A 12,325-nucleotide genomic window follows, 5' to 3' on the forward strand; every position below is an offset into this window, starting at 1 on the left:
TTTGAATTGTCCAGTCTGAAAAAGAAAATCCATTGAAAAGATCAATTGATTGACTGACTTTACCTCACAAGTGAGTGACAAAACTGAAAAACTGTTCCCAGAGCCAGTGAATTTGCTTGAAGTTTTGTCTTGCAACAAATTTGCAGCTCAAATTAAAAATCATTAATTTATTGAGATTTGAGACTGGTAACCCAGTCTTTAGTACAGTGCTAAAAACTGTGACTGTATATTCTAAACTTCTTAAGACAAGTCATTAAATAATTTTGTAAGGAGCCAAAGTAAAAAAGTTAAGGAGTTACAGCTCTAACTGAAAAATGAATGAGGAAAGCCAAAGTTTATTTATTAAGGAAAAAACCCATTAGCTCCATTGAGTTTTGGGTGAAATGTAAGATCTTTACAGAAGTTCAATCACTGAGCATGTCTACTACTAAAACCAAAAAACTTGGTGTCTTATGCCATAGGAAGACAATATCTCTTTGAACCACACAAATAGAGAATATTAAGTAGTACAGCAGACATACTTCAGCAGTAACTGATCAAGAAAAATCCCATAGTACACCCCCTTTTCCAGTCCCTTCGGCATTTCCTGGGAGGAGTGAGCCTGTACCCTGCAGTGTCCAGAAGGGAGACTTTTCAGCAGCATCAGCTACCTGGGAAGACTCTGACCACTTCTGTCCTCTGGTTAGGAGCTAGCTTTGCTTTGTTCAACAGCTGTGGAAAATGATGGAGGCAGCTCATCTTAATTCAATGCTTTCTGCAAAGTTAATACCCTGGAGGAATATAAAAGAAAAGATGTTGCTTTCCATGAGCCTGAACATTGCATAGCTTTACTGAGGTAAAATAAGCATAACATAGTATTTGCAGTGATATATTTGTGGTTTGTTTACAGGCACTTATGCAGTACTCTTCATAGCACTTGCTTCCAAAATATCAAAAAGTACTCAGTAATCTCATTTAGAAGTAGGAAGAAGGAAGGATCAAGAGCTCCTGCCTTCCTGTTCTCCGAGATATCCAGCTCTGCTGTCCTAAAATACCAAATACTGGCTCTTAGAGTCTCTCTGCTCACTCTGGGAGCACAAAGCATGTGTGTTGGATGGGTTGTGGGTCTGCTAGAAGGCTTCTCACAGCACTCAACACCACTGAAGGGACAGTGCAAATCCAAAAAACGTGTAACCATCCCCACTACCTTGTATTAGAAAGCTGCCAGTATTTCACTGGACATGTATTGATCCTGTCTTGGTCATGGAGAGCTTTTAAACATCAGCTTGCAAGGTTCTGCTTTTATGGGGTTTTTTTGTGTACATAAATGATAGGAATGCTCAAGTTGTAACTTGCTTCAGGATTAAGCCAGTCTCACTGCATGTTTTTCCCCATGTTTGATCAATGATGAGAAGTAAAAGTGGCTGCAATTAGTTGACTTCCTGACTGTCACACATCTGCCAGAGACCAGTGGGAGACCAGGAGCTCTGGGACTGATACGCATTGGGGCTGATGCTGTCTCTGAGGAAAGGCTCTGGCAGATGCAGATGCACAAACCCACTTGACTTAAGTCCATGCTACAGCAGAACCTTCACTCATGTGCTGAGAGCTCTGCTGGGGAAAGGCTTGCCAAGGTTTGAACCTATCCTGGTGGGCAAAGGAGAGAAAAATGTGTCATTTCAGTGCTGGTTCTGAGCTTTCCTAGAAGGGAGTTAGCACCCTCAGCTCCATGGTTGTCTGTGGAGCTTGACAATGCTCGGTGTCAGTCCTGGAACAGAGGTTATTATTAGACTTGCTAATGGCAAGTGTATGTGAGAGATGGGGGCTGTCTGTGACATAGCAATGTATAGTCATAAAAATGCAGATCTGGAGAGCATTACCAAGGGGTTATAATGATTTAAAGATGTGGCTATTTAAAAATGTTGTGACTAAGATTCAGAACAAGACATTTAGCTCTATAAATAGCTTCTTTTGTTTCCCCTCAAACACAGTTGCATGGTTTGGCCTTAATTTTTTTAACAATCCATTCGGCTAGGGAGAGGGTATTTATTCCTTAAGTGAAAATTAAAGGTTACCCAGATCTGATATGACATTTTTTCTTTTCCCAGGTAAAATGTGAGGCTAAGTCAGCTTTGCCCAAACCCAAGACTAACAACAGCAACTGTAAAAAAGGCTCAAGTGAGGATAAATCAAAGATTGCCGTAGGTGAAGAATGCAGAGCTGATGAGCAGGCTTTCCTTGTGGCTCTTTATAAATATATGAAAGAAAGGAAAACACCAATTGAACGAATACCCTATTTAGGTTTTAAGCAGAGTAAGTATCCTTTTTCTCACTTTCTTGTTGACATTTTAGAATGGGTTGGCTTCTCTGGAGAAAGTGTTTGCACAGGAAGCCTATTTTAAAGCTTTATGGATGGGAGGACCATGTTTATATCTACACATTTTCCAGTCCAGGCATTTCACTGTCTTTTGCCTAGATTTGCATCTCTTCTTTCTGGGGTAGTTGCTGCCAGATATTTATAGGTTTAAATCTGCTGATTATGACTAGAAATAGGCATGTTGAAAACTCTCTAGTTTTCTGTTTTGTAAATCTGCATCGTCTGTAATGCCTTTCTTCTGAGTTAATAATATGACGTATCTTTATTGTGCCCAGATGTTCTTTATGAAAGCACAAATATTAAAGGAAGACATTTAAAGGTGGTCAAGAAAGGCACACAAGGGATCATATTTTAAGCCCCCAAATGTGTTTATAGTTAATAAATTACTGACTTTGGAGAGTATAAAACCAGATTGTATCTGTTTAATACAGAATGCAACGTTTAGAATTGCTTTGGCATGTACAGTTTGTAGTGCCACAATCTGTAAAGCAATTGTAGGTCAAGAAGATACAGTTGTAACTAAATTTTACATAAATATTGCAGAACAATGTAGATCTTTCAGAGTTTCCAACGTAAGTTGTAAATAGGGGTATTTTTCTTCCTTATCTGTAGATTGAATGATACTTTATTTCCTTAAAGGGAGAACTCCATGGATTGAAATATTATTTACTCTAATTTATCTCCCAGATTAAAACCATGTGTTAGTTTGATGAAGAATGTCAAACCTGTATGTTTTACATAACAATTTACATACCTAATAGCAATTGGCACTGATTGCAACAGGCCTCCAGCAGCCATTATAAACTTATATAACTCCGAATGATTGCAGTGTTTGTCTGAAAACTGGCTGCTTGAAATGGAAGTAAAATTAATGTACTATGAGCAGCCTCGTTGCATTATGCATTGATTCAGATTAAATCAAGGCCTAAGCAAAGCTCTTGATAGCTTTGAAACAGTACAAGGTTCAATGAGGCTTTCAGAACATTTTGTGTCGAAAGAGGATTTTTATTTTCCCCTCCAGTTTGTTCTGCACTCGCTCAAGCATGGGGACAGGGTAGACTTGAAAGACAAACTGAAGTATTATTTCTAAAATTCCCCTCTGGACCTCGGGCCCTCTGCTAACATTTAGCCAAAATACACTGAAAATTGCCTGGCATTCTTTATAAATTAGGGGCCTGATCCGGCAAATACTAAAATGCCAAGAGTAAGTTTGCTGAGAAGAGCAGAAGTGTTTGCAGTATGGGACTCTGTGTTTGTCCAGCAAGACTTCTGCAAACATTGCCAACATAAATAGGTTAGTAGGAAGCAGCAGTATGTATACTACAACAGAGCATCTCCCTGTGGAGGAAGAGATCCCTGTTCTCTGTTGTCCACGGCATTATTGCTGAGTCTGCAGTATTTGTAGTTCCCTAACAGGGGAATCACTGTTGGTGAATAGTACATACACCTTTCATAAAGCTAAGACAACTGTTTTTCTTCTAGCCATTAAAATAAGATAAAGTAAAACTTCCTATAAAAATAATTAAAATAAAATAGTGTAAAGATAATAATAAAATAAAGTATACACCATGAGCAAGCAGTGGCCCCGTGGAACAGTGAGCCAGGATGAGAAGCACGTGAGAGGGGAGGAGTTCTGCAGGAACTAATGAACATCTCCCAACACATTTTTTGAAGGAGCTGCTTCTGTTTTTCACAGCCCAGAGCTGTGGGTAAGGCGCAGCTCCCCATACAATAATTATTATGGTAATTCTCATTTGTGCTCCCCCTGGGTTCATTTGTACAGGACCTGTTAGAGCACAGCTTATTGTTCATTGATTATGGAGGCCATTACCTGAGCTGCAGTACTTATTGGATATTTTTGTCAATCAATAAGCTTTCTCTGTGAGCCAGTGTGTGGCTCAGGCTCGCTTGCTAATGAAATCAGTATTAAACAAATAATTAAAAGCAACATTTTCCCAGTGAGTAATTTTTATTATCAAAGTTATGGAAACATGCTATAGTCATTATACCCTGCCTCTTGTCAGCAAAGTCAAATGAGCCCATTACCTTTGTCTCAGTGTATTTTTCCAGTCCTGTTAAGGAATCTAAATGTGTTCTCCTAAATGTAATTAAAATATACGTATAGTATGGGCTAATGTTTACTCTTCAGATTATGTAAATACATCTTTGGAATATCTTTCACAGGAGCTTTTTCAGGGGCTGTGAGCTTTTTTTTCTTTTTTGTTTCTAAAAACTGTTTAATTTACATTTCTTTGACATATGTTGGTTAATGCAATGCTTATCTAAATACTTATTGTCCCTCTAACAGTTAACCTTTGGACTATGTTTCAAGCTGCTCAAAAACTGGGAGGATATGAAACAGTAAGTGTTTAAGTAACTTAAATGAAATAATTGTGCAATCAAACTTTTCCCTGTTAGAAAAAAAAAATAAAAGCAAACAATCATTTGCTGCATTTTAGGCTAGCTGTACACATTGTGGGTTTATTGGACCACTTTTGGAAACGGTCCCAATTAGTTCCAGGTTTGGCAAAACTGTAAACTTGTCGTAAAAACTAAAAAGTGGAAAACATATGTAATTCTTCCCTGTCAAGGAAATTAGTTGGGTCTGTAATTTTTTCCCATGTTGAGAAAGGGCTATTATTGTACAACAAGCCAAGATTGCATAAAAGAAATTTCACTTGGCAACATCCCTGACATCTGTTCATGTCTAATATGGGAAATGTATTAAAGGCTTTCAAAAGTAATCAGCATTGTCCATTAAGGAATAGTATGCTGCAGTATCTTCTCTTATTCCAAGTGTAAAAGATCTTCATTAGACAAGGGTCAGTACCACATAAACAGGAAGTTATCAAAGTAATTCAGAAAAGTCTCTGACACTTTTTGTCAGCTAACCATATCTGACAAGAGCAGTTTATTTTTAGCTCACAGGGAAATTTGATGGCCATGGATTTTACAGCGTGTATTTTGAACCAATAAAATATTAGAGCAACCAACTCAGATTAAAATCTTGAAATGAGAAGAAAGAGCTGCATTAATATGGCACACCAAGATGACATCTGTAATAAAAACCAATTGACATAGGAAGATGTCGTCATTGGAAATATTTTCTTTGCACACAATGATCAGATTAAGTTGTTCAGTTCCTGCCGCAGTTGGATAAAAAAAATTATTTTTGCTTTGTTTACGAAGTAATCTGGGCTGTATCTGTGCTGCAGAGAAGTGAAAAGAAACTTGAAAGTCGTTTGAACCAAAATATAAAACTCACTATTTTCCTTCTATACAATAAAGCATATTGTTCTGTACATCAGCAGCCTCTGTTGATGAGCATGGGTGTGGCTGTGATTCTGTGAAACATGAAATTCAACATTCTCAACAAAAATAACTGCTTGATTTGGCTTTTATTTTTTTGTTCCTGTGTCTTTCATTAATCAGCACATACCAGGGCTGTGTACTGGGGTGTGCGTAGGTGTGTTCATATGTGTATGAATGAATAGCAACCACAGATAAATTGTTAGAGCAATTATGAGCCCACAGTAATTGCAATGAGTTGTAAAGTGCAATGAAATGAGGGCTAAAATCTTGAACTTTATCCAAGGGAAGGCCAGAAAGGGGATTGGAGGGAGAGTGGCATGTTCAGAGTGCATGTTCAGAGTGGAGGCAGTCAATTTTCACAGCAATGTTTCAGATCTGCTTGAAGGGGCTGAGAATAGAAGCAAGAATACCAAAGTGATGGCTTGCTGGAGAGAGCTGAGATGTAGTGCCCAAATGAGAGGGGAAAGGATGGATTTAGATATACTAGAGAAAGTGAACCTCTGTGCCTGGGACAGAGCAGGAATTGGATGGTTAGTTTGTGAACTCAAGGCCAGAGAGACAGGTCTACCAACAGCAGCAGCAATGTGAGATGATGCTAGGGGAAGGATCACATACGTGACAACATCATCCAGAGTAGCATCAGTCCACCCCTATCTCAAAGCTTCTGCCCTTTTCTTAGTGACAGATGTTTTCTGTTGTTTAGGAGCATTTGTTACCTGTGACAAAAATGTACCAGCGATGCTTATTCTTCATCAAGAAGAAACCAAGCAATTGCTTACTGGTAGTAATTGTCAAGCAAGGATAGCTCACCCCCTCTGACATACCTGAGAGCCCAGCTTTGCTTTGAGACTGACTGTAGTTGAAGTGTGAGGCCTGATCCTTTCTTTATGATGTGAGTGGCTTCTGTGTTCTCTCTGCAGAAGACCTGAAGTTGGGAGAACTGTTGTGTGATTTAAGTTGTACAGGGAGAGCAGAGACTGCTGACCTGATTCTCTTCTCAGTCTCGTCCTCAGTATGGATCTGCTTTTGCTTTACATTCCCTGAACATTAAACCAATAGCTGTTGCAATACTTTGACCTGTGCACACCCAGGTGTTTATTGTTATATGGCCAGTTGATATTCATTGAATTTGCCAAGATGCATTTTTATATATTTTATCATGGCAAGCATGCTGAGAGGCTTTTATGTTTGATTGGTGTTTCAGTTGTCAGCAAGGTAGGGGATGGCTGGGAGGACATGGACATGGTGTCAGTTTGAGAATCTTAGGCAGTTCTGCTTACACGTAGGAATTTAGCAACCAGGATTCACCATTTGCACACGCAGTGCCAATATCTATTGATGATGAGAAGTCATGTGCAGAGCAAAGGCTTTTTCAAACCTACCCTGATTAATAAACATTTTTTTTATGGATCCTTCCATTGGATTTAAAGGAGTTGCCTATTATAAGGACTTCATAATCTTTAACTTGCCTTAAAAATTCACAAGTTTCTGGTTTATGCACTGAGATAGAAATGGGTCTTTTTTCTTAGAAGTATTGGGGAAAAATATTTTAAAGTAGATATTTGGCTTTTCTTTTGGTTTCTAAAAAGTCAGTGTAGTAACCTTCCCAGTGAAAGCAGTTGCAAACTTTAAATCCTTGTGTTTGTCAGAACACAGCCCATTTTCAGTTTCATCCTCTGCTCTGCCTGCCTTGTCCACTTACAGATGCTTCAATGGGGCTTTAAAAACATCTTTGAGAAAAAAGCAAAAATTATGTACAGTGCTATCCAGCTTCTGCCCAGATTCACAGAACAGTGAAAGACTTGTAAGTCCAGTCCTGACAGTTGAGGTTCTAAAAGTGAGTGAGAACAGCCAAGGATTGGATTGGAGATGCAGAGAACAACTTTCTTGGCCATCTGACTTTCCTTTGTAGTCATGATTGTGTGCTGTATGTCATATGAAAGGGCTCTCCAGTTAAAGTACTTGTGAGGGTCATTTCTCATCTGCCCATTATCTGTTTAATTACTAATTCTTCGTTAGCTGTCATATATAACTTTACCACATGTATTTCTTGTCAGACATTACACAAGCTTAATAAAAATAGCAACCTGTACCAGATTGGTTGAAATCCTTAACAGATGAAGCTGCCTTTTTGAAATTGGTGGGATCATGTTTCTTTTAAACAAAGATACATGAAATGAGCGTCTTCGTTACTAGTAATAGGAGGTCAGTGGCAGACCTTCACCGTATGAATCATTTAAATGTCTCCAAATCCTTGGATGAAATATAAAACAATGTCATGTTCTAGAGGGGCTCAGCTGCCATGGTGTATAAAAGCCATGGCTGGATTTTTCTCTATCACCCTAAGTTAACTGAGAAAAAAGTGCAGATGTTCATAGATGGGAAACTTCCAGGACTTACCTAGAGAGTTGTCCTTGGCAAGACATGAAGTGACACTTTGCCTTTTGAGCCAGTGCAAAAGGAGAGCCTTGGTGTGCCTGCAGAAGGCTGTGGTACTGAATGGTTGCTACCCTGAGATGTCTTTGGGTAAAAAAGGTAAAGGGTAAAAAGAAAATTAGGTGGAGCTTAACCTTCTGTAGGTAGCACCTTAAATTTTGCCAAAGGTCAGTGGCATCTCATTTAGCTGCTACATCCTGAAAAGCATTAAAAGCATGTGTATAATCAATCCTCTGCATTAATAGATAAGATCATTGGTTTTGTTTGGTTGCTCTTGAGTACCAGTCACTGCCTAATATTGACCGTGCAGGAACCAGATCAAATCTGTTCTCAAGTCCCTGGGCAGAGCAGTCTCTTGTTTAACTCCAAATTCTGATGAGTGGGAAGAACATCATGAAGGTTTTCAAAGTTCCTGGCTTACATCGGGTCCAGCTCTTAGATTATGAAGCTGTAGGTTGGAGTAAATTGTGGAAGAGGTCTGCAAACCAGAAGTCTACTTTAAAAATAAAAAGCTAAAAAGCCATCATTAGAATGGGGAGCTGTCAGATATGAGACACTACAATTGCCTCGATTAATGGGTGAGCCTGGAGCATTTCTTAAACTGTTAGAAATATGGCTGGCTCTGGGTATGTACTGGTAGAGTAGGGAAAAATGGAGAAGTAAACCAGCAAAGGTTCTTTGTCCTCTGTATGTTTCCTGCTGGAGTGGCTCACCTTATGTCTGGAAACTGAAGTTGAATTAATAAAAAATGTGAAATGAACGTGCTCACAATATGTGTTAAAGCAGAGCCTGAGTTGTCTTATGCCACTATAGCTCCATGCCCTTAAAAGTAACCAGCACTTTGCTCCTGGATGTTCATGGGAAGGTCCATTCCCGGGCAGCTGAAATATTTTACCATTTCATATTTTTTGTTATTTGCCTCTCTGTTCTTCATGTGCTCTGGTCATGGATGTATGACAAACTGGGAGCACATATGAGCCCATTCAGAGTTAGAACTGCTGTGTAAAAGTAGCCAAGGCAGGTGTTTTTGGTAGGAACAGCAACTATAGGCAAAGCATTGCCAAGCACTGCTCTTTCCTGGCTCCTCAGGAAGTCACTGAGGTGGCTGGGAGGGACTTGTTTGAGAGAAGAAAGCAGACCTGGATATGAGTGTGTTAAGCATGAGCATCCAGCTTGAGCAATGCAGCCCTGCATGACAACTGGGAAGTTTCCACAGTGCAGCATTTTGTTCATATTGTTTAAGGATGTAATGTATAAGTTACTTTCATCCTTTGAAGTTTATCAAGCATAAAAACTAAAAGCTTTCCAGAGAAGAGGAAAATTCAACCCCAGGCTTTGTTAGAATAACAATCATTTCAGGGAATGTCAAATTTAAACTTGGCTCTGTATGTGGAAGGGCACAGGGCACAGCTCTACTAATTGCCAAGCAGTTCTGGTCCATTGCAGAGGCAGAGTTGGATAAAGCTGGGCAAATGTTTGTGTAAATTCTAAGCAGCCCAGAGGAGAGAGACCAAAACTGATCTGGTGTTTTCAGAGGGATTCCCTCTTCCCCCTAAAGATGCTTGTGTTCACTGATGTTCATACTTGAGTATCAATTCTCAGTCAGGTCATAGTAAGTGAGACCCTAAGGTTATAATTTTCGAGACCCTAAGGTTATCATTTTCCTTTTGAGAATGGAGACCATGCTGCTCAGTCACCTGGGGATGTTTAGAAACAGGACTTGCAGTAGTCCTCTTGCCCACTAATCCTTTGCTTTCATTTGTAGCTTCTGCACAGCAGCAGTTTACTGAGCCAAAGCATCAGGTCCTGGCCTGCAGCCTTGCAGGCCAGCCAGGCTGTGCTTGCCAGAGGGACAGAGCACAGACCTGAGCTTGGCTTTTGTGCTGCTTCATTCCCCCAGCCTCTCTGAGGCTGCCAGAGACTTGATTTAACATAAAGCCACTTGCAGCAGTCCTCAGTGGACCTGTAGTTCTTGGGAGCTACCAGCAGGCAAGGGCTGTCTGGCCATGCCTCTGTCTTTTGCCTGTCCTGAGGACTGCTGGAATAGGTGTGGGAGGTGGGACCAGAGGTAGCTTCCCATTCAGGCATTCCTCCACAGCAGTGTACTTGGTTCAACTCTTTCTTGACCTTTCAGGTTGCAGAAGGAGCATCCACTGATGTTTCCAAGAAGTGGTATTCTTTATGGCTCATTAGGACTCCAGTTCTTCAATCCCTGTATCAATAATAATAATTAGAAGTGTGGGTAGGCTGGGGAAGAGACAGCATAAGAACTTAAACAAAACAGATTTTAAATAAACCTTATCCTCTGATGAGTGTTGGGTCTGTATTTAAAAAATTTATTTGTACAGACTTTAACCTGGAATGTGCCTGTGGTCTTAGGGGTCTTAAGGGTTGGTTACAGAAGACGGGATAAAATTAGCAAATGCAGTCAGTCTGTTTTGCTTTATAAAAGTTTTAAGATAAAAGTCTTGGTTTGGTGTTTTTTTGTCAAGTGTATATAGGTGCAAACTATGTACAGGTACTAGCAGTGACTTGGAGGTGCTGACATTTTTTCAGAACTGTACAAACAATAAGCTTGGAGAAATTGTAACGTTACCAAACTATAAGTCTCCAGCCCCGCATTTGGTTTCAGAGAATAATTTCTGCAAAGGAAGGATTTTCCTTTTTTATTGAGCAAAAAAGAAACACCTCTTACCATGTAATATTTAATGATGGCAACTATCTCCTCCTGTTTAGATTAAAATTACAGGCCTCAGATTGCAAGTTGTAATATTTGTTTTCTTCCGATTGCTGCCTTTAGCTCCTCAGTAAATGCCATTGACTGCTCTGTGGGTAACTCCAAAGAAGCCTCCGGGGCTGAATATGTTAAAATCCAGATCATTCCACAGAAAATGACAAAATTCTCCCCAAATTGCTCCCACAATTTTCTACTGGTCTTCTTTATGAGCTGCAGGGAAAGAAGGGTGATCTCTTGTGCTTGTCCTATTCCTGTTTTTCTTCTTGGTTTAAATATAACAGAATATATAAAATAACGAAGTGATATTTAGAAGCAATTCTTTTGCCAGGTCTTTCCATCTGTTATTCTGTATAATCCTAATTTCTGTACAAAAAACCAGAACCATGGTATGCAACTCAATATGTTACAAGCTGTTTATTTTCATTAGCGTGGTCCAATAAAGTACATAGTTCAAATATTAACATTGGAGTATGTTAAGATTTCATTACTATTTGATCTATATATTTTCCTGACATAAATGGATAAAAATAAACAGCTTGTAACACAGCGTTACAGGCTATGCTTTTGTGGATTTACAGAATTCTGTGGTGGATTTGGTTTTTGCAGCAGATTTATTTTCTCTAATTCAGTTAAAATAACTATGTAATCATTATTTGCTGAGTATGGTTCAAGCTTCATTTTCATAATTCACCGTGGGATTTGTCTGCATAACTTCTGATGGTTAATGACCCTATATTGATTGAGATTCTCTTCTGTGAGTCTATTGCTTTTGACTTGATAATGAATCAGTCAGATCACTCCATTTTAGAGAGAAAGAAAATAGACATAGTGTTAACTTAGAGAAAAGAAAAAAAAGACATCCAAAGATCTGTGCACTCTATATATTCTGTAGGAGCTTTTATAGTGCTTGTAGTACATGCTGTTCTGAAAGTGTCACACATGCATTTGTTGTTGTGAACTCAAACGCTGTAGAATCTGTAAAGATGCAAGATTAAATTTTCCATTGCCATTTTTACAGATAACAGCACGTCGACAATGGAAACATATTTATGATGAATTAGGTGGTAACCCTGGAAGCACAAGTGCTGCTACATGTACTCGCAGACATTATGAAAGGTAAGATAACAAATCTGAAATGCTTGTTTAATAATGAAGAAGTTAATTTGGACAGCCTTCAAAGCGTTTTTATAAAGAACTGGAGAAAGAGAAAGAAAGAGGCTTCTTAAAGATATAGTAAATATTCTCCTGACATTTTAGTCAGATAATCCATTGTAATTTAAACCAGAGTGTATGTCTCTAGTGAATAAATAAATAAAACAAGCATCTGATTTTTCTTTGGTACATATTATAAATTTTTACAAAAGCTTTCTGGTTAAAGAAGCTGAAAAATTGAGCAAAACATCCTCAAGGAAAAATAAGAAACAACAGCTAATTGATGCAAACACTTGTCTTCTGTAATTTTTCAGGAACACCAATTAAGCAAA

The 12,325-nt window shown here is 38.9% G+C and overlaps 1 protein-coding gene across 5 annotated transcripts in view; it reads left to right on the forward strand.

Annotated features, from left to right (window-relative positions):
• ARID5B (AT-rich interaction domain 5B) overlaps positions 1 to 12,325 on the forward strand; it is a 118,172-nt gene that overhangs the window by 86,842 nt on the left and 19,005 nt on the right. For all 5 annotated transcript variants that reach the window (XM_030453141.1, XM_030453142.1, XM_030453139.1 and 2 more), the window contains 3 exons: positions 2,088 to 2,292; positions 4,665 to 4,717; positions 11,860 to 11,957. In XM_030453141.1, the coding sequence (XP_030309001.1) occupies positions 2,088 to 2,292; positions 4,665 to 4,717; positions 11,860 to 11,957 (356 nt within the window). The remainder of the gene's footprint in view (positions 1 to 2,087; positions 2,293 to 4,664; positions 4,718 to 11,859; positions 11,958 to 12,325) is intronic.

Source organism: Calypte anna, chromosome 6, assembly GCF_003957555.1.
Source record: "Calypte anna isolate BGI_N300 chromosome 6, bCalAnn1_v1.p, whole genome shotgun sequence".
In the NCBI taxonomy this organism is placed as follows: domain Eukaryota; kingdom Metazoa; phylum Chordata; class Aves; order Apodiformes; family Trochilidae; genus Calypte; species Calypte anna.